At 42.4% G+C, this 27,386-nt stretch overlaps 1 protein-coding gene across 5 annotated transcripts in view; it reads right to left on the bottom strand.

The window, feature by feature from the left end:
- Window positions 1-1,634: 1,634 nt before the first annotated feature.
- The window catches only part of hspa12a (heat shock protein 12A), a 57,508-nt gene continuing 31,756 nt past the window's right edge, over window positions 1,635-27,386 (bottom strand). For 2 of the 5 annotated variants that reach the window (XM_084021640.1, XM_084021639.1), the window contains exons 6-12: window positions 26,675-26,791; window positions 23,630-23,801; window positions 19,093-19,179; window positions 15,679-15,783; window positions 15,347-15,605; window positions 12,435-12,538; window positions 1,635-8,773 (exon numbers count right to left, since the gene is read on the bottom strand). In XM_084021640.1, coding sequence (XP_083877766.1) covers window positions 8,142-8,773; window positions 12,435-12,538; window positions 15,347-15,605; window positions 15,679-15,783; window positions 19,093-19,179; window positions 23,630-23,801; window positions 26,675-26,791 — 1,476 coding nt within the window. In that variant the 3' untranslated portion in view covers window positions 1,635-8,141. Of the gene's footprint in view, window positions 8,774-12,434; window positions 12,539-15,346; window positions 15,606-15,678; window positions 15,784-19,092; window positions 19,180-23,620; window positions 23,802-26,674; window positions 26,792-27,386 lie in introns of all 5 variants that reach the window. The other 3 variants (XM_084021638.1, XM_084021641.1, XM_084021642.1) reach the window with 3 other exon arrangements.

The following is a 27,386-nucleotide window of genomic DNA, read 5'->3' as shown; positions in this document are numbered from 1 at the left end:
CCTGTCATTTATTTTGGTTTAGTCAAGTAGTATTTAAGCAGTTCCTTTGTTTCATTTGGAAGAAGATAGGTGGAGGGTGTGTTTGTGTTTTGTCTCTTTGGTTTTGTTACGTTAACCTTTAAAGGGCCCTAAATCTTTTGTTAATTTTGAGTTTGAAGAAAAATAAATTTAAGCTATTGTTGCTACTCCTGAGTCTGCGTCCCTGTGTCAACTACTGGGTCCCTCACAATTAGTGCGTCTGTGCCAGTCCTGCATTTTCCAGCCACTGGTAGGATTTCTTGATATCAGCCACTTCCTCTATCTGACGGTGGTACATGCCATGTAGGGGCTTGTCCCTCCATGTTGTCTGCTCCTCCTCCTCTGCACTCTCATCAGGGTTCTGCTGCCTGAGACATTCACTTCGGGGCCATTTTTTCTATGTAATCTCGAATTTTCGATGTTTCATCCTGGACAGTGGCCTTGACGCTCACTAGCCCTCGGCCTCCCTCTTTCCGCTTAGTGTATAGCCTCAGGGTGCTGGACTTGGGGTGAAACCCTCCGTGCATGGTGAGGAGCTTTCTAGTCCTGATATTTGTGGCTTCTATCTCCTCCTTTGGTAAATGGTAAATGGCCTCATTTATATAGCGCTTTTCTCCAAAGCGCTTTACAGGAATGACTGACATTCACCCATTCACACACACATTCACACACTGACGGCGGAGTCAAACACGCAGGGCGACAGCCAGCTTGTCAGGAGCAATTAGGATGAGGTGTCTTGCTCAGGGACACCAGGCACTCAGCTAGGAGGAGCCGGGGATCGAACCGGCAATCGTGCGGTTGCCAGCCAAACGCTCTACCTCCTGAGCTAACCCCCCTGGCCAGCTTATGATACCAGTGGGGTATCTGATGACTGGTAGTGCGTACATGTTGATGGCTCGGACCTTGTTCTTACCATTCAGCTGACTATTCAGGACCTGCCTTACTCTCTGGAGGTATTTGGCTGAGTTTGAATTCCTTGTGGCTTCTTCATGGTTTGCATTAGCCTGTGGGATGCCAAGGTACTTGTAGCTGTCTTGGATATCACCTATGTTGCCCTCTGGTAGGTCGATCCCCTCAGTCCTGATCATCTTGCCTCTCTTTGAGACCATCCGGCCACACTTGTCCAATCTGAATGACATCCCTATATCATTAATGTAGATCCTGGTGGTGTGGATCAGTGAGTCAATTTCTCGCTCGCTCCTGGCGTACAGCTTGATGTCATCCATGTAGAGCAGATGGCTGATTGTTGCCCGAATCGGTACCCGTAGCCACTCTTCGTGATGATCTGACTGAGGGGGTTCAGGCCAATGCAGAACAGCAGTGGTGATAGTGCATCTCCCTGGTATATGCCGCACTTAATGTTGACTTGGGCAATCGACTTTGAATTGGCCTCTAGGGTTGTCTTCCACATTTCCATCGAGTTCTGGATGAAGGCCCTTAGGTTCCTATATACTGTATATATAAAAGTAATATATAGTATATATATATATATATATAAAAGTAGTATATAGTATATATATATATATATATATATATATATATATATATATATATTGTGAGTTATATGATTCCTCGGCATGGAAATCAAATTAAAACCCAGATTAACCCAGTTCTTTGAAATACACATACATTTTATTGGTGACAGTCTTGACAGTGAATACCTGGCATTGATCAAAATACACCATAACTGTGTGAAAATTGCAAGAGAACAAGACATTTAAGCAACTCAAGATAAAAAAAAACTCCTCTGCATCATCAATAAAGAACTAAAAGAACAAAGTTTACATTGTGTTGCATTTCAGGAATGATCCTAACTATAAGCTCAATCATTCTAGCGTTAACATTTTCTGAATTATTGTCTATTATTTTAGATAAGAGTTAAGCAGATACTTGTAAATGATGCAAGCTAGCTACCTCCAATCACATCCACTGAATCACTTGACTCCAGACGGATTGGACATCTCAGCCAAAAGATCAAATGTAGCCCGGCACAGCGGCAATAGAAGGCTAAACATGTTTTCATATCATTTCATCATAGCTTTAAATAACAGTATCCTGTGCACAGCGTAAAACTCAAGGTTGCACATTATAACTATCTCAACCAAAGAAACAATAGAAACATGGTGTTATTAATCTTTCCACTTGATATCCATCGTCTGTGAGTACAGAGACGTGTAGGTTATTAGGTTAGTTATCAGTATGTGAAGAGCTGCTCTGCTATGGTAGTTATGAGCATTAACATCAACTAGATCAGCTGAGAAAGCAGCAGGGGAGTATACACAGGCCAGCCAGTCAACAGGCTGAGGAGCACACTGGTTATTCCAGAAAGCACCACCACCACCTCATCATCATCATCATCATCATCATCATCATCGGTAAACCTTGATGTTGTGTATTAGTAACAGCAGTAAACGTATGGTGCGTTGTTGTTTAGTCATTCCTATGTGACACATGCAAAACATGCACTGCAGAGTGCCGAAGACAGCCTCTAGTGTGACTACACCGACACTGAAAAGCGAGACAGGCATTGATTCACAGCTCAAACAAAGAATCGGAAGAAAAACTGGCTATTAGATCGTAGCGTTAAGATTTCAAGATCCTGGAAACACTGTCACACAAGAAACGCCGTCTCCTGCAAAATGATGTTCCCATATAACGAAACTGTCAGTCTCACTTTGAAAATGTGATTTAAACAAAACTAAAAACTCCACAGAACTACTTGGTTTGGTTTGGTAAAAAACATATTGGTGTTTATTAAGAAATCTGAAAAAAAAAAACCCACGACAAATGACTTGGCTCTAACGGGACACTAACATCGGTCTTCTGGTGAAAGTCCTGTGTTTTTAGATCCATCCACTACCCAGACCTCCTCCCTATGTGGACTTCCACAGACTCCTTTGAAACTCATTTGCAATTGCGTCCAGAGAAAACGACAAAAACATAATTCACAATGCTGTTTCATTGTGTGGGAATGCCATTTTTCAGGAAACCAGGCTGATTACTAGTATACCATTAGGGGCTGCGGGTCAATATCAATGACTGGAAGATGACTTGGCCTTTTCCTTGAGGCAAACAAGCATCTACAAGTATCTACAGGAGGTTCATCGTTCTTCCTGCCTCTTTATGGGATGCTTCATGTCTAGCTCCATGCTAATCAGCTAGCTATGAGACTTGTGAAGCCAAAATCTGTTCAGTTCAAGATTATCCCTGCAGTGCTTTCGTGTCGACTTGAACACTGAGGGACTTAGTATGCTACAAACTAAGTGCTTTTTTTTTTACATAGAAATAGAACAAGAGTAGAACAGACACTGAAATGTTTTCAGTGGTTATTTGACTGGTACGCAATAAAAAGGTGATTATTGTCAACAACACGTTAGTTAGCTGTAATGTGATAGCACATTATGAATTTCCACTGTATTCTTATTTTATTTCTATGGATTTTAATATCCTCAAATGTTTGCAACTTATAAACAGACAATTTACACAGCTATTGGACAGAGGTTGATGAGGCTGCTGCCAACTGTACTTACTTTGAAGCATACTGGAACCTTTACATATTTCAACCGTTGATGATAGCAAAATGTTTTGACCAAAACAGAGGAAGCTATCATATTTCCTTCCAATTTCATAAAAACCTGCTATCAAATGAGAAGTACCGCTAACAGAGCATTAGTGGGACCTTTTATACCTTCAATGCCTTTTAGGTATCAGCTGAAAAAACCCAGTATCAAGTCATATTGAAACAATACCTGCATTTAATCCTTTTTGTACCCAGAACTAAAAAACATTATATTTGTATGGCTTTGCTGTGAAAAGCATTCCTCGATTTACATGTGATTGTCCACTAGCGCAGGCGCTACAGACCAGATCGCTGGGATTGCCTGGTGGACACAGGTTCCATTCACATGATGGGTATCAAATGAAGTACTCTATCGCTATCTGTACCACTTTAAAGAGTAACCTAACCCCACAGTTCCAGCTAAAGTGCCATGAATGTGAAAAAAAGTTTCAGGTCCATGTCCAGTCACATCTATAGTCGGCTCAGTTTCCACAACGAGTGTGTCATTACAATCACAGCACGGGCCTTTTCTCTGTTGAAGCATTAAGTTGTTCTATTTCACTAATTTCAGGGCAGGCTAGTTAGCGAGCTCGCCCTGACCACCAGGCTAATTCATTGCTGATTCCATGCAGTTAGAGAACATAAAAACCACCACATGAACTGCTGGGCTTCGTTTACATGTACATTACTTTAACATGTTTTTAATTTACCATTCATGATGGACTTTTCAATTAGCTTAAGCTAATAGCTAGTAGCGAAAGCTAATCACTAGCATGCAAGCTATGGTTATGATCATGGTTAGGTCAGTGCTGTAAAGGTTTGTTTTTATGACAAAATATAGTTTACTCTTCTAAACATTTGTGAATTTGAGTTACATACATGTAAGGATAAGATGTTTATGCTAGCCATTGGCATGAGCAATTAGCATTTGCGTTTCACAGGCCAAGTGAACTGGATCAGGGCTGCTCTTCACTAATAATCCTCTCTCCAAAGTCTGCAAGAGACCTTGGTTTTATAGATGGAGGTTCATTGGTTGTTGTCTAAAGCTGCCTCCATATACATCACCTGGCTCCAGATCAGCCCAATTGAAAAAAATGCCATGTTAATAGTTTTCAACAAGCAGAGGACAGCCACTGTCTGTAATTATAGACAAATGGAAGAATAGAGTTCAAAAACTTTACACTTAAATATCAAGACCGGATTCAATCGAACTGAACAACTAAATTCAGCTGAATTTGGGGGTTAAGTTACTCTTTACAGGCCCTAAAGAGCCTTGAATGAAACTAGCCACAGCCACATAGTGCGTGGTGGGGTCACCAAGCTTGATTGTTTTCAACCCATGTAGTTTCTCCTGGCTGCCAGCAGAGGTAACACACAGCAAAGCCCCTTTCATTCCACCTGGGAGGTTTTTCTCACGAGGAAAAACGTGACACATTATAAAGTATATTGTTAGGAGTGTATGCTCAGATGGGGGCAAATTAATCTTGACATCATATTTTATTCATACTAGGCACTCTTTTACTTAAAACTTCATAAACAAAATCAGATGGAAATCTTGTGTTTTACCTGTATGATTATTGCTGACTATGCCACAGTCTTTTAACAAAGAAACAAAATTAAGAAACAAAAATGAAATGGCTAAAGTTCTTCACAGGGTGGAAATATATTGTCTTCATATTTCTCCACTGGACATGTCATAAAATATTATGAATTTCCTGCAGACATTTGTACCCTACAGTGGTGCAGGTGGGATGGAAAATGTTAACGTTTTTTTAAGGACGGAGGTATTCAAGTTTTTTTTTTGTAAGCGCAAAAAAAAAAAAGAAAAGGAAAGAGTAACAGGAAACACATCCAGTCTCTGAATGAACGGAACCTGCCTCGGCCTCTCATGCTGTGGCTGGTGAGAAAAAATGATGGCCATGTAAAGCACCAAAACACTCACACAAACGCACCCACACACACACGCACACGCACCCACACACACACACACACACTATTGGTTCTAAAGCTGCAGAAACAATGCAAAAAAAATCTGTACAATATTTAAATACTGTATTTACAGAAATAAACATACTTCATCGTTTGTCTCAACTGGCCTGCACCGTTGTGTACAATCACACCTGGATTCAAGTGGCCAAGTTGTCCACATCTAATAGTCAGAAGCATAAACAAATAAAGGCAACAATTAAGCGCATTTGATGGCTGTACTTTGCTTTTCAGATTGAGCACGTTTCGCATTCCTAGATTCAGATTTAAACTTTGGATCATCTTAAAGGAACACACTGGTGGTTTTGCATGATTTGGATGTACCCAGAGGCGCCTTAATGCACGGGCTTTCCTAAGCTTCAGCCAGGGGACTTGATCAATCGTCTTAATTATAATTATTAATAATAATGATGATAAACATCTGTATTCGTGGACTCTGGAGGTACTACCAAGCACATCGCTCGACAGAAGCCGTAGAGGAGAAGCGAGTCGGTCGAGGAGACGTCGGAGGAGCGTTGATGAAGATGAAGCGTTCACATCCAAGTGGAGCTCAGAAAAGGAAAAAAAGAGGTAAAGGGGGGCCTCAAAAGTCTCCATAGCCCAGGGGCCTCAAGTGCTATTAAGGCACCCCTGGATGAGGCTGATGTTATGGTTAGTTTCCTTGTTATCTTTACAGTGATGCTTCAGTACTCTGGAGGAATGACTCATAACGAACAGTGAGTTGGAAACATGTATCCATATGTAGGGTGTTTTCACATAAAGTCCTTGTTCAACTACCAGAAAGGACCCTAAACTAGCGGGCTCTGGTCCACTTCAGATCTGCTAACAAGCTAACTGTGTGTAACCAGTTAAGGTCCTAGATATGGCAAACTCCTGCAGACTTTGAGGACGACTCCTTCACTGCACTGGTCACTGTGACTAAAGAGTTTCTAAGTGAGGTAAATGAATGTGAAATAAGCGTTTTGGGGGAATGACTGGAAGCAGGGTGATAGTGTTCAAAGGGTTGAATCATGCAAAACCACCAGAGAAGTGGAGCTGTCATGGTGTTTTGGAGCACATGAAGAGCGCAAAGACCTTCCATCCAAGCTTGATGACATGTTATGCATGGTTTGTTTGGTGCTTTGAATTTTCTGCATTGGCTTCACTTTTACGAACCGGAGGTTATCGTAAATTTATGACTTTATATTGTCAATCATTACTTTTTTTCTTGTAAAAGTATGACTATAATCTCAGTTTTCATACGGGGGCACCTTGTGTGCACGCACTAATATAGTTTACTGATAAAGAAACTAGTTACACATCTTACAATCTTACAATTTTTATATCCACATTAGATTAAATATTTTGCCAAATCAAATTGTTTACAGGATAGTCAACCTTTGTTTCATCATACTGTATTTAATACCAGACATCTTTCTTTACAAAGCTAGTATGAGGCGATAAAGTATGTCCATGAATACGAGTTACAATTCCCCCTCGGCATCGTGGACGTTGGCTCGTGGCGTTTTGACAGTGATGCTGTGTACACACCAAACACAAAGCAAATATTTGGCGCGGCACGATTGCATACAAAGTCAATGCAAAGACAGGGGCGGCACGAATGACGTGAGAGTAGCTCATATTAGTCCAGAGACCAGAGCAGACTATGTGGAGAAACCAGAGACTGAAGGTCGCTGACGTATTTCTAACTAGATCCAGTGAATCCAGCTTGGTGAAATCCACCGAGCACCTCTGGATGAAGTCATGAAATCAGACAGGATGGTGGATCCTGGACTTCAACATGTACAAAGCAGCAACAGTGGTGATTTAAGCCCTGATGGATGAAACCTTGTTGGTGTAAGTGATGCCAATAAACACAAACGATCACGCAGTCACACTCATATGAGTAACACAAGGTGAAAATTCACTTCACATTTAGTGTGAACACACCTTAACACTCTTCTTCACAGTATGTCTTCTATTTACGCCATCTGGTGTTTTGGAGAATAATGTAACAAAGACCACATGCTTGTAGCTCGCACGATGATTTGAAATGATTCGTAGTGTACAGATATACAATGACGTGCTGTCATCTGACAGACAGACACCGAAGCATGTAAAGAAAGTGGATCCACCATGTTAGTGTTGCTATATTATACTGTGAGTCTTGTTTTTCCTGGCTTTGAAAGCCTTTCCTTTGGAATGCACAGAGAGAAAATGCTTGAGAAGTGAGTAAGCTCTTATCTTTCCTGTCAGGAGCTCATCAACCTGTAGCTGTGGCCTCAGAATGTACGGTGGATGGGTGTGTTGTGAGTGTGAACACTATGGAGCTCCTCGCACCTAAAACGCACCCACACAGTCCTTTTCTTGTCCCTGTCGTGTCATGGATTCTACAGTTTTAAGGTAACTCTTTCATTCAAACTGTCTACCCCTGCACTTTAAACTGAGAGTGACTGAGGGAAACATCATCATTAACCACTTTCCAGTATATTTTCCCAGCCTGTTTTATATGTGACTGTGTGTGTGTGTATATATGTGTGTGTGTGTGTGTGTTTCCGTTTTCGCTGCATCCAACAATCCCGGCTCTCTCATTGCCTTCCTAGTGGCTGAGGAAGTCGATGCTAGCTTTAACGGTGCGTCCGGTGGACACGTCCACCGCCATGGCTCGGATCTCTGTGTCGCCGAACTGCATGAGCGTCTGGATCTCGCGGCGTGGCGCCGAGCTTTCCGTTCCGCTCACATCCAGGCGAAGTGTCCCACACTTCCTGACGCTGGGCTCGCTGATGAAGCCCGCCTTCTCCTTCTCTGAGCAGTAGACGTGGATGACGATGACCTGCTGGGAGGGCTTAGCGGGTGTGTAGCTCCGCTTCACCATCTCGCCCAGTGCCACAGACTGGTCGGCAGCAATGAAGGTGTCGAAGACGTCGGTGCACCAGCGTGTGCCGTCCTTCACTAGCAGCTTCTCGGGTGGGTGCTTGCCCTCCACGAAGCGGTTGAGGACACCCACGCCGTACGTGAGGGGTGAGCGGCGCACTTTGATGATGCTGGGGTCCAGGCCGAACAGCACGGCGCCTTTCAGGATGGTGAGGCCGACGTCGTGGGGAATGATGATGCGGCTGCGGCCCTGCAGCATGTCCTGGACAGCTTGCTGCAGCAGAGGTGACTCAGCAAAACCTCCCACTAAGAAGAGGAACTTAATGTCGCACACCTCCGGCTTCTCAAAGAGCTCAGCTGGAGGAGAAAGACAGGAGGTCGATGAAGAAAACAAGTGGCTGTGACATGTCTCTACATGTCTCCCTGTGATAGACTGGTTACCTGTCTGTCTCTACATGTCTCCCTGTGATAGACTGGTTACCTGTCTGTCTCTACATGTCTCCCTGTGATAGACTGGTTACCTGTCTGTCTCTACATGTCTCCCTGTGATAGACTGGTTACCTGTCCGTCTCTACATGTCAGCCCTGTGATAGACTGGTTACCTGTCTGTCTCTACATGTCTCCCTGTGATAGACTGGTTACCTGTCTGTCTCTACATGTCTCCCTGTGATAGACTGGTTACCTGTCTGTCTCTACATGTCTCCCTGTGATAGACTGGTTACCTGTCCGTCTCTACATGTCAGCCCTGTGATAGACTGGTTACCTGTCTGTCTCTACATGTCAGCCCTGTGATAGACCGGTTACCTGTCTGTCTCTACATGTCTCCCTGTGATAGACTGGTTACCTGTCTGTCTCTACATGTCTCCCTGTGATAGACTGGTTACCTGTCTGTCTCTACATGTCTACCTGTGATAGACTGGTTACCTGTCTGTCTCTACATGTCTCCCTGTGATAGACTGGTTACCTGTCTGTCTCTACATGTCTCCCTGTGATAGACTGGTTACCTGTCCGTCTCTACATGTCAGCCCTGTGATAGACTGGTTACCTGTCTGTCTCTACATGTCAGCCCTGTGATAGACTGGTTACCTGTCTGTCTCTACATGTCAGCCCTGTGATAGACTGGTTACCTGTCTGTCTCTACATGTCAGCCCTGTGATAGACTGGTTACCTGTCTGTCTCTGCATGTCAGCCCTGTGATAGACTGGTTACCTGTCTGTCTCTACATGTCTCCCTGTGATAGACTGGTTACCTGTCTGTCTCTACATGTCAGCCCTGTGATAGACTGGTTACCTGTCTGTCTCTACATGTCAGCCCGGTGATAGACTGGTTACCTGTCTGTCTCTACATGTCTCCCTGTGATAGACTGGTTACCTGTCTGTCTCTACATGTCTCCCTGTGATAGACTGGTTACCTGTCTGTCTCGACATGTCTCCCTGTGATAGACTGGTTACCTGTCTGTCTCTACATGTCTCCCTGTGATAGACTGGTTACCTGTCTGTCTCTACATGTCTCCCTGTGATAGACTGGTTACCTGTCTGTCTCTACATGTCTCCCTGTGATAGACAGGTTACCTGTCTGTCTCTACATGTCAGCCCTGTGATAGACCGGTTACCTGTCTGTCTCTACATGTCTCCCTGTGATAGACTGGTTACCTGTCTGTCTCTACATGTCAGCCCTGTGATAGACTGGTTACCTGTCTGTCTCTACATGTCTCCCTGTGATAGACTGGTTACCTGTCTGTCTCTACATGTCAGCCCTGTGATAGACTGGTTACCTGTCTGTCTCTACATGTCTACCTGTGATAGACTGGTTACCTGTCTGTCTCTACATGTCAGCCCTGTGATAGACCGGTTACCTGTCTGTCTCTACATGTCTCCCTGTGATAGACTGGTTACCTGTCTGTCTCTACATGTCTCCCTGTGATAGACTGGTTACCTGTCTGTCTCTACATGTCAGCCCTGTGATAGACTGGTTACCTGTCTGTCTCTACATGTCTACCTGTGATAGACTGGTTACCTGTCTGTCTCTACATGTCTCCCTGTGATAGACTGTTACCTGTCTGTCTCTACATGTCTCCCTGTGATAGACTGGTTACCTGTCTGTCTCTACATGTCGGCCCTGTGATAGACTGGTTACCTGTCTGTCTCTACATGTCTCCCTGTGATAGACTGGTTACCTGTCTGTCTCTACATGTCAGCCCTGTGATGGACTGGTTACCTGTCTGTCTCTACATGTCTCCCTGTGATAGACCGGTTACCTGTCTGTCTCTACATGTCTCCCTGTGATAGACTGGTTACCTGTCTGTCTCTACATGTCAGCCCTGTGATAGACTGGTTACCTGTCTGTCTCTACATGTCTCCCTGTGATAGACTGGTTACCTGTCTGTCTCTACATGTCAGCCCTGTGATAGACTGGTTACCTGTCTGTCTCTACATGTCTACCTGTGATAGACTGGTTACCTGTCTGTCTCTACATGTCAGCCCTGTGATAGACCGGTTACCTGTCTGTCTCTACATGTCTCCCCGTGATAGACTGGTTACCTGTCTGTCTCTACATGTCGGCCCTGTGATAGACTGGTTACCTGTCTGTCTCTACATGTCTCCCTGTGATAGACTGGTTACCTGTCTGTCTCTACATGTCAGCCCTGTGATGGACTGGTTACCTGTCTGTCTCTACATGTCTCCCTGTGATAGACTGGTTACCTGTCTGTCTCTACATGTCAGCCCTGTGATAGACTGGTTACCTGTCTGTCTCTACATGTCTACCTGTGATAGACTGGTTACCTGTCTGTCTCTACATGTCAGCCCTGTGATAGACTGGTTACCTGTCTGTCTCTACATGTCAGCCCTGTGATAGACTGGTTACCTGTCTGTCTCTACATGTCAGCCCTGTGATAGACTGGTTACCTGTCTGTCTCTACATGTCTCCCTGTGATAGACTGGTTACCTGTCTGTCTCTACATGTCAGCCCTGTGATAGACTGGTTACCTGTCTGTCTCTACATGTCAGCCCTGTGATAGACTGGTTACCTGTCTGTCTCTACATGTCAGCCCTGTGATAGACTGGTTAACTGTCTGTCTCTACATGTCTACCTGTGATAGACTGGTTACCTGTCTGTCTCTACATGTCTCCCTGTGATAGACTGGTTACCTGTCTGTCTCTACATGTCTCCCTGTGATAGACTGGTTACCTGTCCGTCTCTACATGTCAGCCCTGTGATAGACTGGTTACCTGTCTGTCTCTACATGTCAGCCCTGTGATAGACCGGTTACCTGTCTGTCTCTACATGTCTCCCTGTGATAGACTGGTTACCTGTCCGTCTCTACATGTCAGCCCTGTGATAGACTGGTTACCTGTCTGTCTCTACATGTCTACCTGTGATAGACTGGTTACCTGTCTGTCTCTACATGTCTCCCTGTGATAGACTGGTTACCTGTCCGTCTCTACATGTCAGCCCTGTGATAGACTGGTTACCTGTCTGTCTCTACATGTCAGCCCTGTGATAGACTGGTTACCTGTCTGTCTCTACATGTCTCCCTGTGATAGACCGGTTACCTGTCTGTCTCTACATGTCAGCCCTGTGATAGACTGGTTACCTGTCTGTCTCTACATGTCTCCTTGTGATAGACTGGTTACCTGTCTGTCTCTACATGTCGGCCCTGTGATAGACTGGTTACCTGTCTGTCTCTACATGTCAGCCCTGTGATAGACTGGTTACCTGTCTGTCTCTACATGTCGGCCCTGTGATAGACTGGTTACCTGTCTGTCTCTACATGTCAGCCCTGTGATAGACTGGTTACCTGTCTGTCTCTACATGTCTCCCTGTGATAGACTGGTTACCTGTCTGTCTCTACATGTCAGCCCTGTGATAGACTGGTTACCTGTCTGTCTCTACATGTCAGCCCGGTGATAGACTGGTTACCTGTCTGTCTCTACATGTCGGCCCTGTGATAGACTGGTTACTTAAAGTGAATTGTACTCAGATCACCTCTGACTAACTGTGTGTGTGTGTAACTTACTGAGATGCTGGATGATGTGGTCTATGGTGGGCTTGAAGAGGGAATTCATAGCATCTGGATTCATCCTCAGCATCCCCTGAGACGACCACTTCACAAAGTCCACACTATGAGAGGGTATGAATAGAATGATGAGTATACAATATCAATATTCAGTGCAATATCAACATAAAATGGCCACTGCTCTGCCCATCCTGCTCCTTTGATTTGAAGGGGAATACATTACCATGTCAATGCCACAAGAGCACTGGACACATCGATGAGCAAACACTCATCCAAATGGAGCATGGTTGTGCTGCTGCAGAGCTGGAGATACATTCCTAAAGTGATTTTGGTATTTTCAGATCAGTGAAGTTTTCCCAGCTCTGTGTGGAGCTGGGACATTGATTTTATCCTGGGTTACTTCCCTCAGTCATGTCTCATGAGCCTACAAGCACATCTCGCTACGCCTGATGCCGTCTGTCATCAATCATTAATCCTGGGTAGTATCCATCTGCTGTGATCCCATGTGTGTGATTCATGCACATGTAAGGGTGTGACCGTGTTCATGATGGCCGCACCCAGCACAACCAGACAGACCCAGTACTTCCAGTCAGGCGTCAGAGGAGCTTGGGGGCCACTGAGGGCTCCGGTTTCAGCCATGTAAATATCTTTAATGTCCTTCACTGTGCAGGATTATAAACATCCACACAGACATGAGACAGGACTATTAAAGTCTAGACTACGCAGGGTTCTGATGCTCTTTTGTGCAGTCAGGAGGGGACCGTTTATAGTAAGTGGTGCCTTGCTTTCTCAACTTCGACTGACTGCTCCACTTTACCTGATCAAAGCATGCGCACACTTTATATATGTATATATATATATATATATATATATATATATATATATATATATATACACATATATAAATGTTTTCCATTTCAATGTGATAGACGTATGCTGAAACCCAGGGGCGGTTTGTGTATTGGGCGACGCACTACCAACGGGGAAAAGGGGGGAACTTTTATCTAACCGGTTCTATCACAGCAACAGTGTTCTAAAGTGCCAAAAATATCATTGTCCAATCAGACTAAAGTCGTGCTTCAAATGGTCCCGCCTCTTTGGGGGCGATTTCAGTCAGGTTGAACATTGCCCCAGCAGTCTCTCATAGACTCTAAAATCCATGTTTTTCAAATATCAGAGCTTTCAATGAAATCTCTATGGGATCCGTTCCGGGAGGGCTCGCCTCGTCATACAGAGAAGAAGACACCACCACAGCCAATCAGAGGCAGAGTAGGGGCAGGCCGTCGTCTCTGATGGCTCTGACCCCGGTCTCTTCTTCGCTCAAATAAATTGTGTGTGTAAGCCTTAATATAACATGTGAACCTGTAGTAATCCTTCTCCTCCTTGAGCAGCTCAAATGAAGAACTGTAGATCGTTTTCCCTTCAAGACCAACGCTGGGCGGAGATCGAATTGTTCCCATTCCAAACAAAGCACTAGAAACACGAGACCCCCCCCCCACAGTGCCGATGCAGCGAGGAGTCAGATATGATAAGAACATTTAACACGATTATAATATCACCCAAGAGAGCATTCTGAGTTTATTATTTGTGTTGAGATTTAAATTAAGAAAAAACAATTATTTGATTCCTGTTTATTTAATGACCAGTGTATGTGGGAACTGTCAAGAAAAGGTATAATATGTTTATTATTATGATGCCATATGACGCAGTGAAAATGTTTGTGTGCACATAAATGAAAAAGTTAGTCTGGAGCCCTGAAGATCCTATTGAATGGGTCACCTTTATCATCATCAGAAAAATTGCTCCCCATGAGATTCTTTTCAGGAGTCGCCACTGCTCAAACCTCCTGTCCACTTTGCTTTCTAGAATTATCCATAAGCACTATATTGCCACAACTGCTTTAGACACATCATCTGCAATCAGACTAGCTTTGCAAACGGCCTGTGAGAGCACCAACGTCTGCTCTGAAGCAGAAATCATGTTGGTAGAAAAGGTTTACCTGTTTTAATATTGTCAATATATAAAGATTTAAGCTGCTAATGTGGTGAAAAGATGGAGGATGAAGCTGTTTTACCGAATGTTCATTGATGCCCAAACATTTGCTTTCTGTGAAAATGAATTATTTGGACAGAAATATATATAAAAAAAAGAAATACTATGTATTTCAAATGTATTTATTAGTATACTTAAGTACATAGTTACTTTTTATTGTATTCATTTATTTTCATATTTTATTAGTTTCCAATGTATTATTTTCTGTTTACATTTAGTTCAGTCTATTCTTTTCCATATCTGTGTATATCTTCACCCGTATGTAAATGAATGGCGTATCTTGAAGTTGTCACTCAACAGCCATTAGGATTCATGATATTATCCCAATAATCATCAAAATACGCTTAAAACTGGTATGATTTTACATTTTTGAAAGGAAAATATTTCTATTGCATCACAGATTTGTAGTGAACATCCTTTTCACTGGAAAAAAACATCCTATTAGATCATAAATCATAAGGATGAATCCATTTTTAAAATGTAGCTTTGTATACTGATTGAAGTCCGACTCTGTTTTTCACTTCTCCACCATGATTGTGAGCTAGACAGCTTCATCAAGTCCCTCGTCACAAATGCCACGATTATACCCATATTGCAAATTCACCATAATTAATCCCACACCATCCCATCTCTAGCGACAGGGCCCAGCTCCTCTGTATTGTGTGACATCAATACAGGTTTATGGCTATTGAAAATATCACTCTGTTGTGCAACCTATGTAACAACACAACTTCGGAATTATTCCAGCAGTACTTTCTATATTAGATTCTTAAAAAATGAATGTTAGCACATATCAGCCTATATGCTAAGATCCGTTGTTAAATCTGCCCACAGATACATCGTTGAGCTGTCGTACTCACTTGCTCTTGCGCAGGGCGTGCTCCACGCTGTGACCCCTGAACTTCTTGTAGTAGTCAATGAAGGAGAAGGGCAGGTTGATATTGAGGGGGTTGGTTCTGTCAGGGGCAGCTGCTCTCTTCCTGGACTCAAACGCAATCATCAGGTCCACCCAGGCAGCCGGCCTCTTGATCTTGAACTGGTCGATGAAATCCTGGCCAAAGATCTTACACAGCAGCTTCTCAAATTCATAATCGATGCCGATAGAGCCATAGGGGCCTCCTGGGAAAAGAGGGGAACGTGAGAGGAAACCCCAGCTGCATGAGAGACATCATGGGATGTTGCGCCCTCTTACCTGAGGCCTTGTAGAGCTCCTTTAGATGTCCCTCTGGAAGACGGATCTGATGGACGGTCAGGTCCACTGTTCCTCCGCCACAGTCCACCACCACGTAACGGTCACCTGCCGAAGAAAGGTTGTGAGCAGTTAGCTTCTAACAGGTTAGTTATCTAACAGCATGCTGCTGGACTCACCGCTTCTCTCCTCCACCAACCTGTATTATTAGGAACACTGACTATGTTTACATGCACACTCATATTCCACTATTATTCCCAATATGACAATATTCCAAATTTGATATGCGTCATGTAAACATATTCTGTTTGGATATTCTGACTGAAGGGTTTTCAGACATGATATGTTGATATTCAAGTTTTTGTAGCATTCTTTGAGCATGTACATAGAACGTTCACTATAGGCGTCTCAACTGGTTTTTTTCCGTCACTTTGCGTCACTCAGCCCCTTTCCAGATCTGTGTTGGACACCAACCAACTAGACAACAGTTTGTAATGCTGGACTAGAGATGCATGGCTGTGGCTCAAGAGTATAGCAGGTCATCCTCCATCAGGAAATCAGCAATTCCATCCCGAAATGGACAAGAAATCCTGGTGGGCATGTTCTATGGCAGCCTCTGCCATCAACATGAGAACACATAGGGTACACTTAAACCCACATCAGATTTTGGTCAAAGGATTATTCAAAAATCTTCACTGATGTTCTTTGTATAATTTGTTGAGAATAAAATGACGTTCAATGGAAATCAAAATCATCAACCCACTGATTGGATTCAAAATCATACCAAAAAGTAAAGTTAAAGTCCATCAAACCAACTCATGATGTTGTCCAATGGAGGACCAACTGATTCTGGCGAATGCCTATGGAGCTGCATGGTGCTGGGCTGTGAGACCAGGTCTCACTAGAAGATTGGGACCCTCACACCAACCTCATGGAGTTTGATTCTGACAGTTTGGTCAGGAACATGAACACCAGCAGCCTGCTGGAGGTCTTGTTGTAGGACTCTGTCAGTCCCCTCTTGGTCCTTCTCCACAAAGGAGCAGATACTGGTCCTGGTGGTGGGTCGATGCCCTTCTACGGTCCTGTCTATCTCTCCTCGTGTACCGGCAGGTCTCCTGGTCCTCCTCCAGGCTCTTGAGACTGTGCTGGGAGTCACAGCAAACCTTCTTGTACCTCATGTATGAACGTGGATCCTGGAGGAGCTGGACTACCTGTGAACCTGATTGGGCTGCAGGTTCTGCATCATGCTCCAAGTAGTGACAAGGACACTAGCAGAACCAGAACCAGAGAACAACCAGTCAGGAAGGAGAAGCAGAGAGCAGCTGTCTGGGGTCTCCACATCAGAACCTCCTTGTTGGGGGTTTTCTTGCTTTTGCCTCCGTTGTTCCTGTTGTCCCTTTCATTAACACCAAAACAGCTGAAACTGATCCACAATCAGTTGAGCTTCCTAGATGAACAGATCAATATCCCTGTAGACTTGGTGTTATACTGTGATGATTAACTGTTCTCGTTTACCAAATGAAAAGAAGGTGAAACTCACCTACTTTTAGATCATAACTAAGGACTGGATATCAACAGGATTGCATATGAACACATATCACAACACCGACCTCTTCAAGACGGAGGAATGAAAGAGTTCACACAGTCCAACAACCACTGCTGGACTACTTTGAAAATAACTATTTTTACTCAAAGTATCTAAATGTGATAAGCAGCTCCAGCCGTTCCTTTTTTCCATATTTTGACGTAATATAGACATAATTATTGCCGTCGAACAGCAGAGAATGGCGTCGACGTGCCGGGCACCGGTGAAGAGGTTGTGATGACGAGTTCCTCAAATGGTAAGATAACAAAATGGAATGTAAGAATACGGAAAAAGACAACTTTGGAATGTAAAGGGAATATTAGTGGAATATTCATTTTCATCAGCCATGTAAACAGATTAGCAGGAATATTGTCGAGTGATATTTACGTTCATGTGCTTTATGACTGAATGGAGTAAAAAAGGTCTTTTGCATGTAAGACAGAGTGAGGAAAGCACCATTTAACAGATTGATGCTGGCTCAGTGAACTACAGCTGACTTGCTGGTGTTAGCAGATTCTCCAAAATATTAAATATAAACTCTATATCTCAAACCAGATATGACTGCTGTATGCTGTAAATGTACTTTCGGCTGGACTTATAGTTTGGCTTTTTAGTGACTTAAAGGCTCATCGGGGTAAAATTCAAATCTTTACAAAGAAACCATATCATTGATTCAGATTTGATGGTTATAAGTTGATGGAATACTTCAGGCACAAAATGATCTTTTGTATATTAATATATATGGATGGGGGAACATATCGATACATCTCGTATCGTGGGACATCTGGTGAAAAAATGCTGGTTTTCTGAATGGAGTCTGGTTGATGGGTGCTAGGCTATGCTAACATTGCTGCTGCTCCATCAACACTCCAAATAAGGTCATCTAGACATAAATACAGCAGAGACCTTGTTGTTTGGACCACAGACAGTCTCTGGTTTCTCCACATAGTCTGGTCTGGTCTCTGGACTAATGTGAGCTACTATCTAGACCTCTGGGGGACCACAGACAGTCTCTGGTTCTCCACATAGTCTGGTCTGGTTTCTGGACTAATGTGAGCTACTATCTAGACCTCTGGGGGACCACAGACAGTCTCTGGTTCTCCACATAGTCTGGTCTGGTTTCTGGACTAAAGTGAGCTACTATCTAGACCTCTGGGGGACCACAGACAGTCTCTGGTTCTCCACATAGTCTGGTCTGGTTTCTGGACTAAAGTGAGCTACTATCTAGACCTCTGGGGGACCACAGACAGTCTCTGGTTTCTCCATGGTCTCTCGGTTATCAAACAACAAATTAATTATGGAAAATATGATGAATAATATCGCTAGCTCTACATTTATTGAGATCCAACCTCTGATGCTAAAATCCATAGAAATAAAACAAGAGTAGAACGGACATTCTCATTGAAATCAACATGATATTGTCAGATGACTGACAACTTTGTTCTGCTCATGTAACATATTTACATTAAAGCAGCCCAGCTAGCAAGCTAACAAGCTGGGTAGCTAACTAGTGGAGAGCTTGCTAGTTCTTTCATTGTCCATCCATCCATCCATCCATTTTCTTCCGCTTATCCGGGACCGGGTCGCGGGGCCTCTCTCTTCCTGGTGAGCTGTGACATCACATTACAGACACCCGCTTTCACCATATTAACTAACAACACTCGGCCTTTTCTTTTGTATTAGTGAAATGTCCACTGAAAACTGTTCAGTCCGTTCTACTCCTGTTCTATTTCTATGCTAGAACATGACAGATTGGCAGCACATGAAACAGCAAGAGCATTAACCTAGAGGGTGGGGAAAAGGAAATGAGTTAAATTAGAGAAAGACTCTACCTTCTTCCAGCTCCGACCAAAGCTCCCCTATGACATTTTCCACCAAAAAGGTGCGGCTCTGCCGGTTGCGCCGGACATGCTCCTTTGCTGGTTGTTAACAGAGAGAGAATGTTGTGGTGAGTGTGGTGAAGCCGTGAAGCTCTGCTGTGACTCTCAGATACAGGCTGTGTGAGTGAGGCAAGCAGCAAGCTGAGCAAACATGGATCCACACTGTGAGCAAGAGTTACAGGATATAGGAATGTAATATTCATTCAGTCTAACAGCTGGATTTAAATGGGACATGTGTGGAGTATACACCAGTGCAGAGATGGAGAGTCTGTCACATCAGGCATGTTTCTCATAGTATTAACATGCAGTGAAAATGACAGGGGAAAAAAAGTAAATCCATCTTCTCTATAAGCGATAACAGGTACAGGTTCATGCTCCATAAATGGGAAGAAGCATTAAGGCAAGTTCACTGGATCAGTTTTGAGTTTTTAAGTAGACAGATAAGAGAATATTCTTTTTGATTAAAAGGTATCATTTAAAAGTTGAATTATACATATATTACGTAGGTGACATGCAGCATCATTAGGAAAACAGGTAACACCTGCTCACGACTCATAATTTATGCTACAGTGACAAAGTTTCATCCTGCTTGGACCTTCATCAAATCAAAGTGTTTTAATAAAGGAATACACAGCCTCATTTACATTTAATGAACCCAACTAGGCATGGGGCAATATGAAAATGCCATGTCCCTTTAATCCTGCCAAAATAATTGCAATTCACAATATTATCCTGGCAATCATGACAGTTTCTTAAGAAACAAATATTTGTATTGCCTGATGAAGACATGTCTTGAGAAGAGATTCAAGTCTGTTTAACTGCCATTTCAGAGTTTTAAGCATATTTTGATGATTTTCACGATAATAATTATTTTGGCAGGATAAGCATGACAAGAAATGTTCTTATCGTCCCACTTCAATAAAGTACACAGAAAAAGTACATAGCAATAAAAAAACTCCATACCTCCCAATATTAAACATTTTATTTTCAATAATACCTCATATTCATCATCACGAACCAGACACTATCAAATATATATGAAACTACATCACTTATGATCAAAAATATTGTTTTAATGTTGTCGATATAATGATTTATTTAAGAGAAAATGTTTGATGTCATACTCCTGATTCAGGAGATTGAAGAGTCAAACTAGAATAACTTTCACTTTGGAGTAAAAGGGGAGTTAAATCGCCTCCTCTTCCTGTTAAAACATTCTGACCAGAAGAAAATCCAAGCGGGATGGAAACGTCGTCAACCAGTAAGCTGTGGCACGGAGTAATGTGTAGGCGTTACCTTTTTCCCTTTCTGATTAAAAGAACATTTTCTCTAAAAATACCAAAAACTTTTGACAAACATTCATGATGTTTTTCTGGCTGAGTAACACTGCTGCTCAGTGAAGCCATGTGACTTGAGGTTGAGTGGGAGGAGCAGGAAGACCTGGCAGGAGGAAATGTCAGAGGGACATTTCCTCCTACACAGAGGAAACAATACAGAAAATGTCCAACTCTCATTAGTATTGCAGAGGGCATGAGAGAGGTCGAGAGTTAACACTGCATCAGCGTGACATTACAACAACATCATGACCTCCCTTTGAAACACTGACTTGTACTACTAAATGTTCTACTGCACCTGGATTCAGGATGAATAATACATTTAAAACTAAATGTACTCAAGATGAAGTGTATCATGCAAATCTATCACTATTTATATATACAGTACAAAGCAATATCAGCCAAATCACTGTTTTGTAGGATGTGAAAGGCGAGGCCAATGCTGCAGCACTTTAATGCCGCATTCTTTCTAATGACCACCAGGGTCATTACCACTCCTCTCTGGTTGTATAGAAGTCTATGAGAAAATGGTCCTACTTCTCTCTTGATGTATTATCTCAGTAAACATTGTAAACATGAGTTTATGGTCTCAATCTCTAGTTTCAAGTCTTCTTCAATCCAGCATGATGTTCATTTAGTACATTATGGTCCATTCAGAGTCCAACAGACCAGAAAGCAGGGGATGCTTTAGGGGGCGGGGCTACCTGCTGATTGACAGGTCGCTTCACAATGTTGTCCAGTCTTGGAGTTGTCTGTGTTTTAATCTTATGTTAACTCTTTCATTGTGTGTTTTCAATACATGAAAGTTAATTGTAAAATTTTGGTAGCCTAAAAGTTTGAGCATTTTTGACACCTTCTAGTCTCTCTTCTGGTTGCAACAAAAACAAGATGCTGATGGCAAAAACCAAGACGGTCAAAAAGGCAAAAAAACAAAGACAGCAACGGAGAAAAACCAAGACCAGTGCCAAAATGTGGAACTTGTAACCTATTTTTCAACAAAAGTTAGAGAACATCAGTACCATATTACAACACTACATGTCCAACTAATGACAGTTTATAATCCACTGCATGTAGTCCAGTCCTCTTTCTTACAGAACATGGGATACGCTTTTATGTTCGATTAGCAGTTTGTGACTAAAACCTCTTCTGAAACATTTGTATTCAATTCCTCAAAACCACTTTCAGACAGAGTTGTCCAACAGAATGATTACATTCCCAACACGCTGACCTCATGCTTTGCTCCAAGTCATCCATCCTCCAATCAGTGTGCAGCTAAAACAGCTTATTAGCCATCTGCTAGGTAAACTAATAACCTGGCTTTAAAAGACATCCACAGCCTGGAGCTGCAGCTGTAACTCCACATGGAACACAACAAGGACATGTTGGCTTTTATCTAATGTCTCCAAGTAAACAGTTTAGCCTGATGGTGGAGCTACAAGAAAGGTCGGAGGTTGCTTACTTATGCTTCATATCTAAAGCACATGTGTTGTATGGTAGTCTGACTTGTAGTTGGAGCGATAGTCCAACCAGTCAAATAGGTCCTAGTGTCCATTCCTGTTCTCTGGTGATGGGGTGAACTCTTAAAGCCCACCCTCATCTTTTACCAGTGATCACAGCAGACGTATGATGTAGATCATATACTGTAAATCTGCTGTATCGGATCATGAAGTACTCATTTGAAAGAGAAAAAGACAAATGAAGATGAAGAGATCAGCACTAGGACAGAGAGCAAACAGATGTAAGAGGGAGTCTCACATGTAGTGTGATGACCTCAGAGACTGGGAGGACATGTAACAAGGTGTCCAGCATGAAGGACTGTGAAAAACAGAAAACTCACATCTGTGTCCGACATGCTCCGAGCCACGACAGCGATGCTGCAAATCTAAAATAAATGTAAAAGTCCCCTGCTCTTTCTGTTGTCCCTGGATCTAGAGCTGGAGTTTGCTGACATCACCATGAGTCAAAGACAAACAAGGCCACACAGCCGCTGGGGGTTTCAGTATTCAGCCCAGGCTCATGAAATAGTCAGGAAACAATCTATTGGTTTTGTGTCCAGGGACACAAAATGTCAATTTTCTTGTCTCTGTCTCGTGTCTTCATACATCTGTTGAGTTTGTGAGTACACATGTCCATAAGATTCACTAATTCATATCTGATGGTATGAGAAAAAAAAGAAACAATAAATGGGATTTATTTTTTAGGTGTCTGCTGTCATATGATGTGACGAGTGAACACAAGGAAAGTTATGAATCCTCCTTTCTGATTGTGGTGATGAGCAAAAACAAAATACAAGTGAAAGACTTTTCTTCTTTTAAAGAGGGGGGGAGGAGAGGTGGGTATTTGCTGTTGCTGCTTCACGTCTCAAAAGCTCTCTTGTATTAAAGAATAATGACCAAAAAATGCATAATGAAATTATGTTATGACAAGAAATGCAAGATTAATGTTAGGGTTAGGTAGCAGTTCTGGTTAGGGGGAGTCTCCAGGAAATTCATCAATATAATGTCCCCATAAGTCATGAAAACTCAAATTCCCTGAAGGCAATATGGTTTATAAATAACCAGGTAATAAGCTGAACCTTGTTTAAGTAACACAAGTCCAGTTTGTGTGTAATCTGTTAACTGAGATACTTTTAATAAAATAATTATAATAATAATAACAATAACAATATAATAATGATAATAATAATAATAATAATAATAATAATAATAATAATAATAATAATAATAATAATAATAATAATAATTATAATTATATACAATTATTATTAATTTTAATGTGGGTACATTTTTTCAACTTGTATTAAACAAAAGCAAACTGTATGATGTGTATTCAACGGTGAGCAGGGAGGACAGTGATGAACTTCCCATTCAAAATCAATATTACTTATTTGTATTGGAAAGAAGCAAGAGCAAGTGATAGAAAGAAATACAAAGTCATGCGTTTAATGTGTGAAGTGAAAAGGAAGCATGTTTACCTGGTGAAACTATGGAAGGAACAAGATTCAACAGGAGAAAAAAGCTGCATGTTACAATGTTAGTACTGACGTCTTGACAGAGAAACTGTAAATACATAGTGATACGGACAAATGTGAGCGATTCATGAAGAAGCTGAACAACGTCTGAAAGCATGGCGGTGTCAGTGCTGACGGGACGTACCTTGGGTCATTCCGCTCCCCACGTTGTCGGTGGGGCTGCAGCCGTTGTGGGTGGCACGGGCACCCAGGTCCACCATCTGGTGAAGGCGGAGCTTGCGGCAATAAATGGACGCTGCCTCGGGTTCTAAGGCGATGATCAGCTGCTCTGGGTTTTCACGGGGAACCAGACCGGACTAGACGAGAGAAGGGAGGAAGGAGAGGAAACAACACTCTTAACTTCCAACGTAAAATTGTGCTGTTATCTACTTCTTTCCCACAATGGTGAAATGGTTAAGAGGTCCACAATAATGAAGCAGGCTAATGTTCTCACCAAACACCACCAAGGAGGCTCCCTCCATGTAGACACCAACCAGGTTTCATCCAACATGGCTGAAATAACCACTATTGCTGCTTTGTACATGTTGTGAAGTTTTTGAGCTTAAGTTTTCAAGAATTTCAAACAGAACGCCTGGTTTACCACAGCTGAACGAATCCAAAAAATAAACGATTTAGCTGTGATTTAATATCAATAACCAGACAAAAAGAATGCTGAAATAACTCCATAATGATGGTGATCAGTAAAAAGTGTAAAGTCATGCTTTGTTAGGTCTGTCTGCAGGAACACAAGATAACTACTTTTAAAATGCTTGATGGGTGCTAGGCTATGCTAACATTGTAGCTGCTCCATCAACACTCCAAATAAGGTCATCTAGCCATAAATACAGCAGAGACCTTGTTGTTTGGACCACAGACAGTCTCTGGTTTCTCAACATAGTCTGGTCTGGTCTCTGGACTAATGTGAGCTACTATCTAGACCTCTGGGGGACCACAGACAGTCTCTGGTTTCTCAACATAGTCTGGTCTGGTCTCTGGACTAATGTGAGCTACTATCTAGACCTCTGGGGGACCACAGACAGTCTCTGGTTTCTCCACATAGTCTGGTCTGGTCTCTGGACTAATCTGAGCTACTATCTAGACCTCTGGGGGACCACAGACAGTCTCTGGTTTCTCCACATAGTCTGGTCTGGTCTCTGGATTAATGTGAGCTATACTATCGTAGAGGTCTGGGGGACCCCTGGTGGCCACTAGAGAAAATGCATGTTTAAGGCACTTCAGTTTGGCTTCACTTATCCTAACCAGAGGTGGCTGACTGGGAGTACCTTCCTTTACATGGACTTTGTAACTTTGCAGACCTTCAACATGCACAAAAACTATCCAACACCCCAATGAAAAGAGAAAAAGCAGAAGAGCAGAACAGCTCCTGTGTAAGAGGAAGAGAGAGGGATGTGGGTTGTGTCATGGAGAACTAACGATGACGTGATCAGAGGAGGAGCAGTAGTTCGTCCCTCCTCCTGTTGTCCATGAGCGGCCAATCAAATGATCCACTCTCCCTTATGCTGAGTCACTGCAGAGGCCACTGTGTTTTAATCACATCCTCCTCCGTCAGCTCATCCCTCCGCCTCCAACAGCTAATAAGCTCTCCTCCTGGTCTGTGTCTGCCCTCGTCTACATCTTCCCTCCCTCCTCATCCTCGTTTAGCTCGCACACCAGCCATGTGACCGGGACACAAGGATGATGTCATATGATGATACTTTGAAATCATTTCTTGTTCAATATCTTAAGAAATGCACTAATTTGCTTGTTTTCCAGGAGTTAGATGACAGGATCGATATCAATATCATGCCATGCCAGAAACTGAGCTACCAACCAAACTGTGAATTTTCTGTACCATTACACCCTGGGTATAGTTCACATCTCTTTCAAGATCTTAAACCTTAGTGAACTCTTGCATTAGCATTTTAGTTTCTCACCCAATTGTGAATGGAGTCTGCCAACTACAAACATTTTACAGACCCATTTAAACACACTGACTGCTTTCGTCGTCATCGCCCCCTGATGGCCGTTAGAGAGAATACAAGCATAATGCATTTCGGCATTGGCTTCACTTTTCAAAACCTGAGGTTGCTGCCTTGTGGGAGCGTGATTTTGAGTGTGCACACAGTTGGTTGTCCTGTTTTCATTGGGGACATTATATTGATGAATTTTCCTGGAGACTCACCAGAACCAGAACCACTACCTAACCCAAACCTTAACTCAACATTTTTTTAACCTTTATTGAACATGTTAAAAATAATAAATAATAAATAAATAAACTAAATAGAGCAAATGAGCAGTAACAAGGAAAGAAAAAGAATCCTAAGCAATAAATACATGACTCCAATAATATAGTTCATGTTCAAAAGGGAAAGGAAGAAGTTAAAAACGTTTCTGGTCCTACCCCCTCAGATTATCCACATAAAACCAAGTCTTCACACTAATATGTGATAATACACAATAGGGAAATCACGCTGACACACACACACACACACACAGACAGCCACACCCAGGCGAACACACACACACACACACACACACACACGTGTAAAGTGCTCTGCTTGTGAGGACCTTCCATTGACAACAGTGCAGCGATAAATGTCACATCACCAATCAGACAAAGAGCAGCAGAAGAAACGAGGTGCTTTGGTAGCGACTAACACTAAGGGGACCAAAACCTCACAGAACGATCCCTGTGTGACCAATAGTCCCTTAATAGCCAACATAACATATCTATTGTAGGGCCACTATCACACAATTGGAAATCGTCCTATATAGAGAGGCTAAGCCCCGCCCCTTCCAGTGTCCTCCAAGGAACCTTATTTCAAGGTGAGAAACGTGGCTTTCTTGACGTGGAAACTTGTTTTTTAAATGAACAAACATCATACGTGTATTTCATGGTACAATTCATACCAGATCAGAAAATAATTCATCTCTCCCCGTTGACTACTGTACATATCTTATAAATGAAGGTCCCATGGTGGTGCATACGAAGGGAGCCTCTCTATGACTCCTCTGAGTCCTGAAGACATTAAAATATCTATGTCTCACTATTTGACAGCTTATTGATATTCAGAGCATTTATTCCCGTTAACCATTATTTATTGTGGTGAATTTCATCATTAAGAATTCATTCCAGGTTTGGAATCCAGTCGTGTTCAGGCTGGAGATGGAATGAAGCTTCTCTGCCTACCTTATAGGCAGCTTCCCTCATGAACTGCTTTGCAGGCATTTTCCAAATGGCAGGAACGGTGATCACCCATCTCACGTCGTTGTTGTCAAACTCACTTCCTGTCTGATCGCTCAGCTCCTAAAGGACGACAAGTGAAACCAAACCAACAGGGCGGTTGAGTTCCTCACTGTGGATCAGATCATTGCTGTTAAACATGACCGACTCACGTTCATTCCTTCTGTCGACAACACATTCACAATAACACATTCACAATAACACACATTCACAATAACACATTCACAATAAAACACATTCACAATAACACATTCACAATAACACATTCACAATAACACATTCACAATAAAAAACATTCACAATAACACATTCACAATAAAACACATTCACAATAACACATTCACAATAACACATTCACAATAACACATTCACAATAACACATTCACAATAACACATTCACAATAACACATTCACAATAAAAAACATTCACAATAACACATTCACAATAACACATTCACAATAACACATTCACAATAACACATTCACAATAAAAAACATTCACAATAACACATTCACAATAACACATTCACAATAACACACATTCACAATAACACATTCACAATAACACATTCACAATAAAAACATTCACAATAACACATTCACAATAACACATTCACAATAACACATTCACAATAACACATTCACAATAAAAAACATT

The sequence above is a fragment of the Eutrigla gurnardus genome (genome assembly GCF_963514095.1).
Source record: "Eutrigla gurnardus genome assembly, chromosome: 11".
In the NCBI taxonomy this organism is placed as follows: domain Eukaryota; kingdom Metazoa; phylum Chordata; class Actinopteri; order Perciformes; family Triglidae; genus Eutrigla; species Eutrigla gurnardus.
Note: the sequence above shows the minus strand (reverse complement) of the source record. Positions and strands in the feature narration are given on the sequence as shown.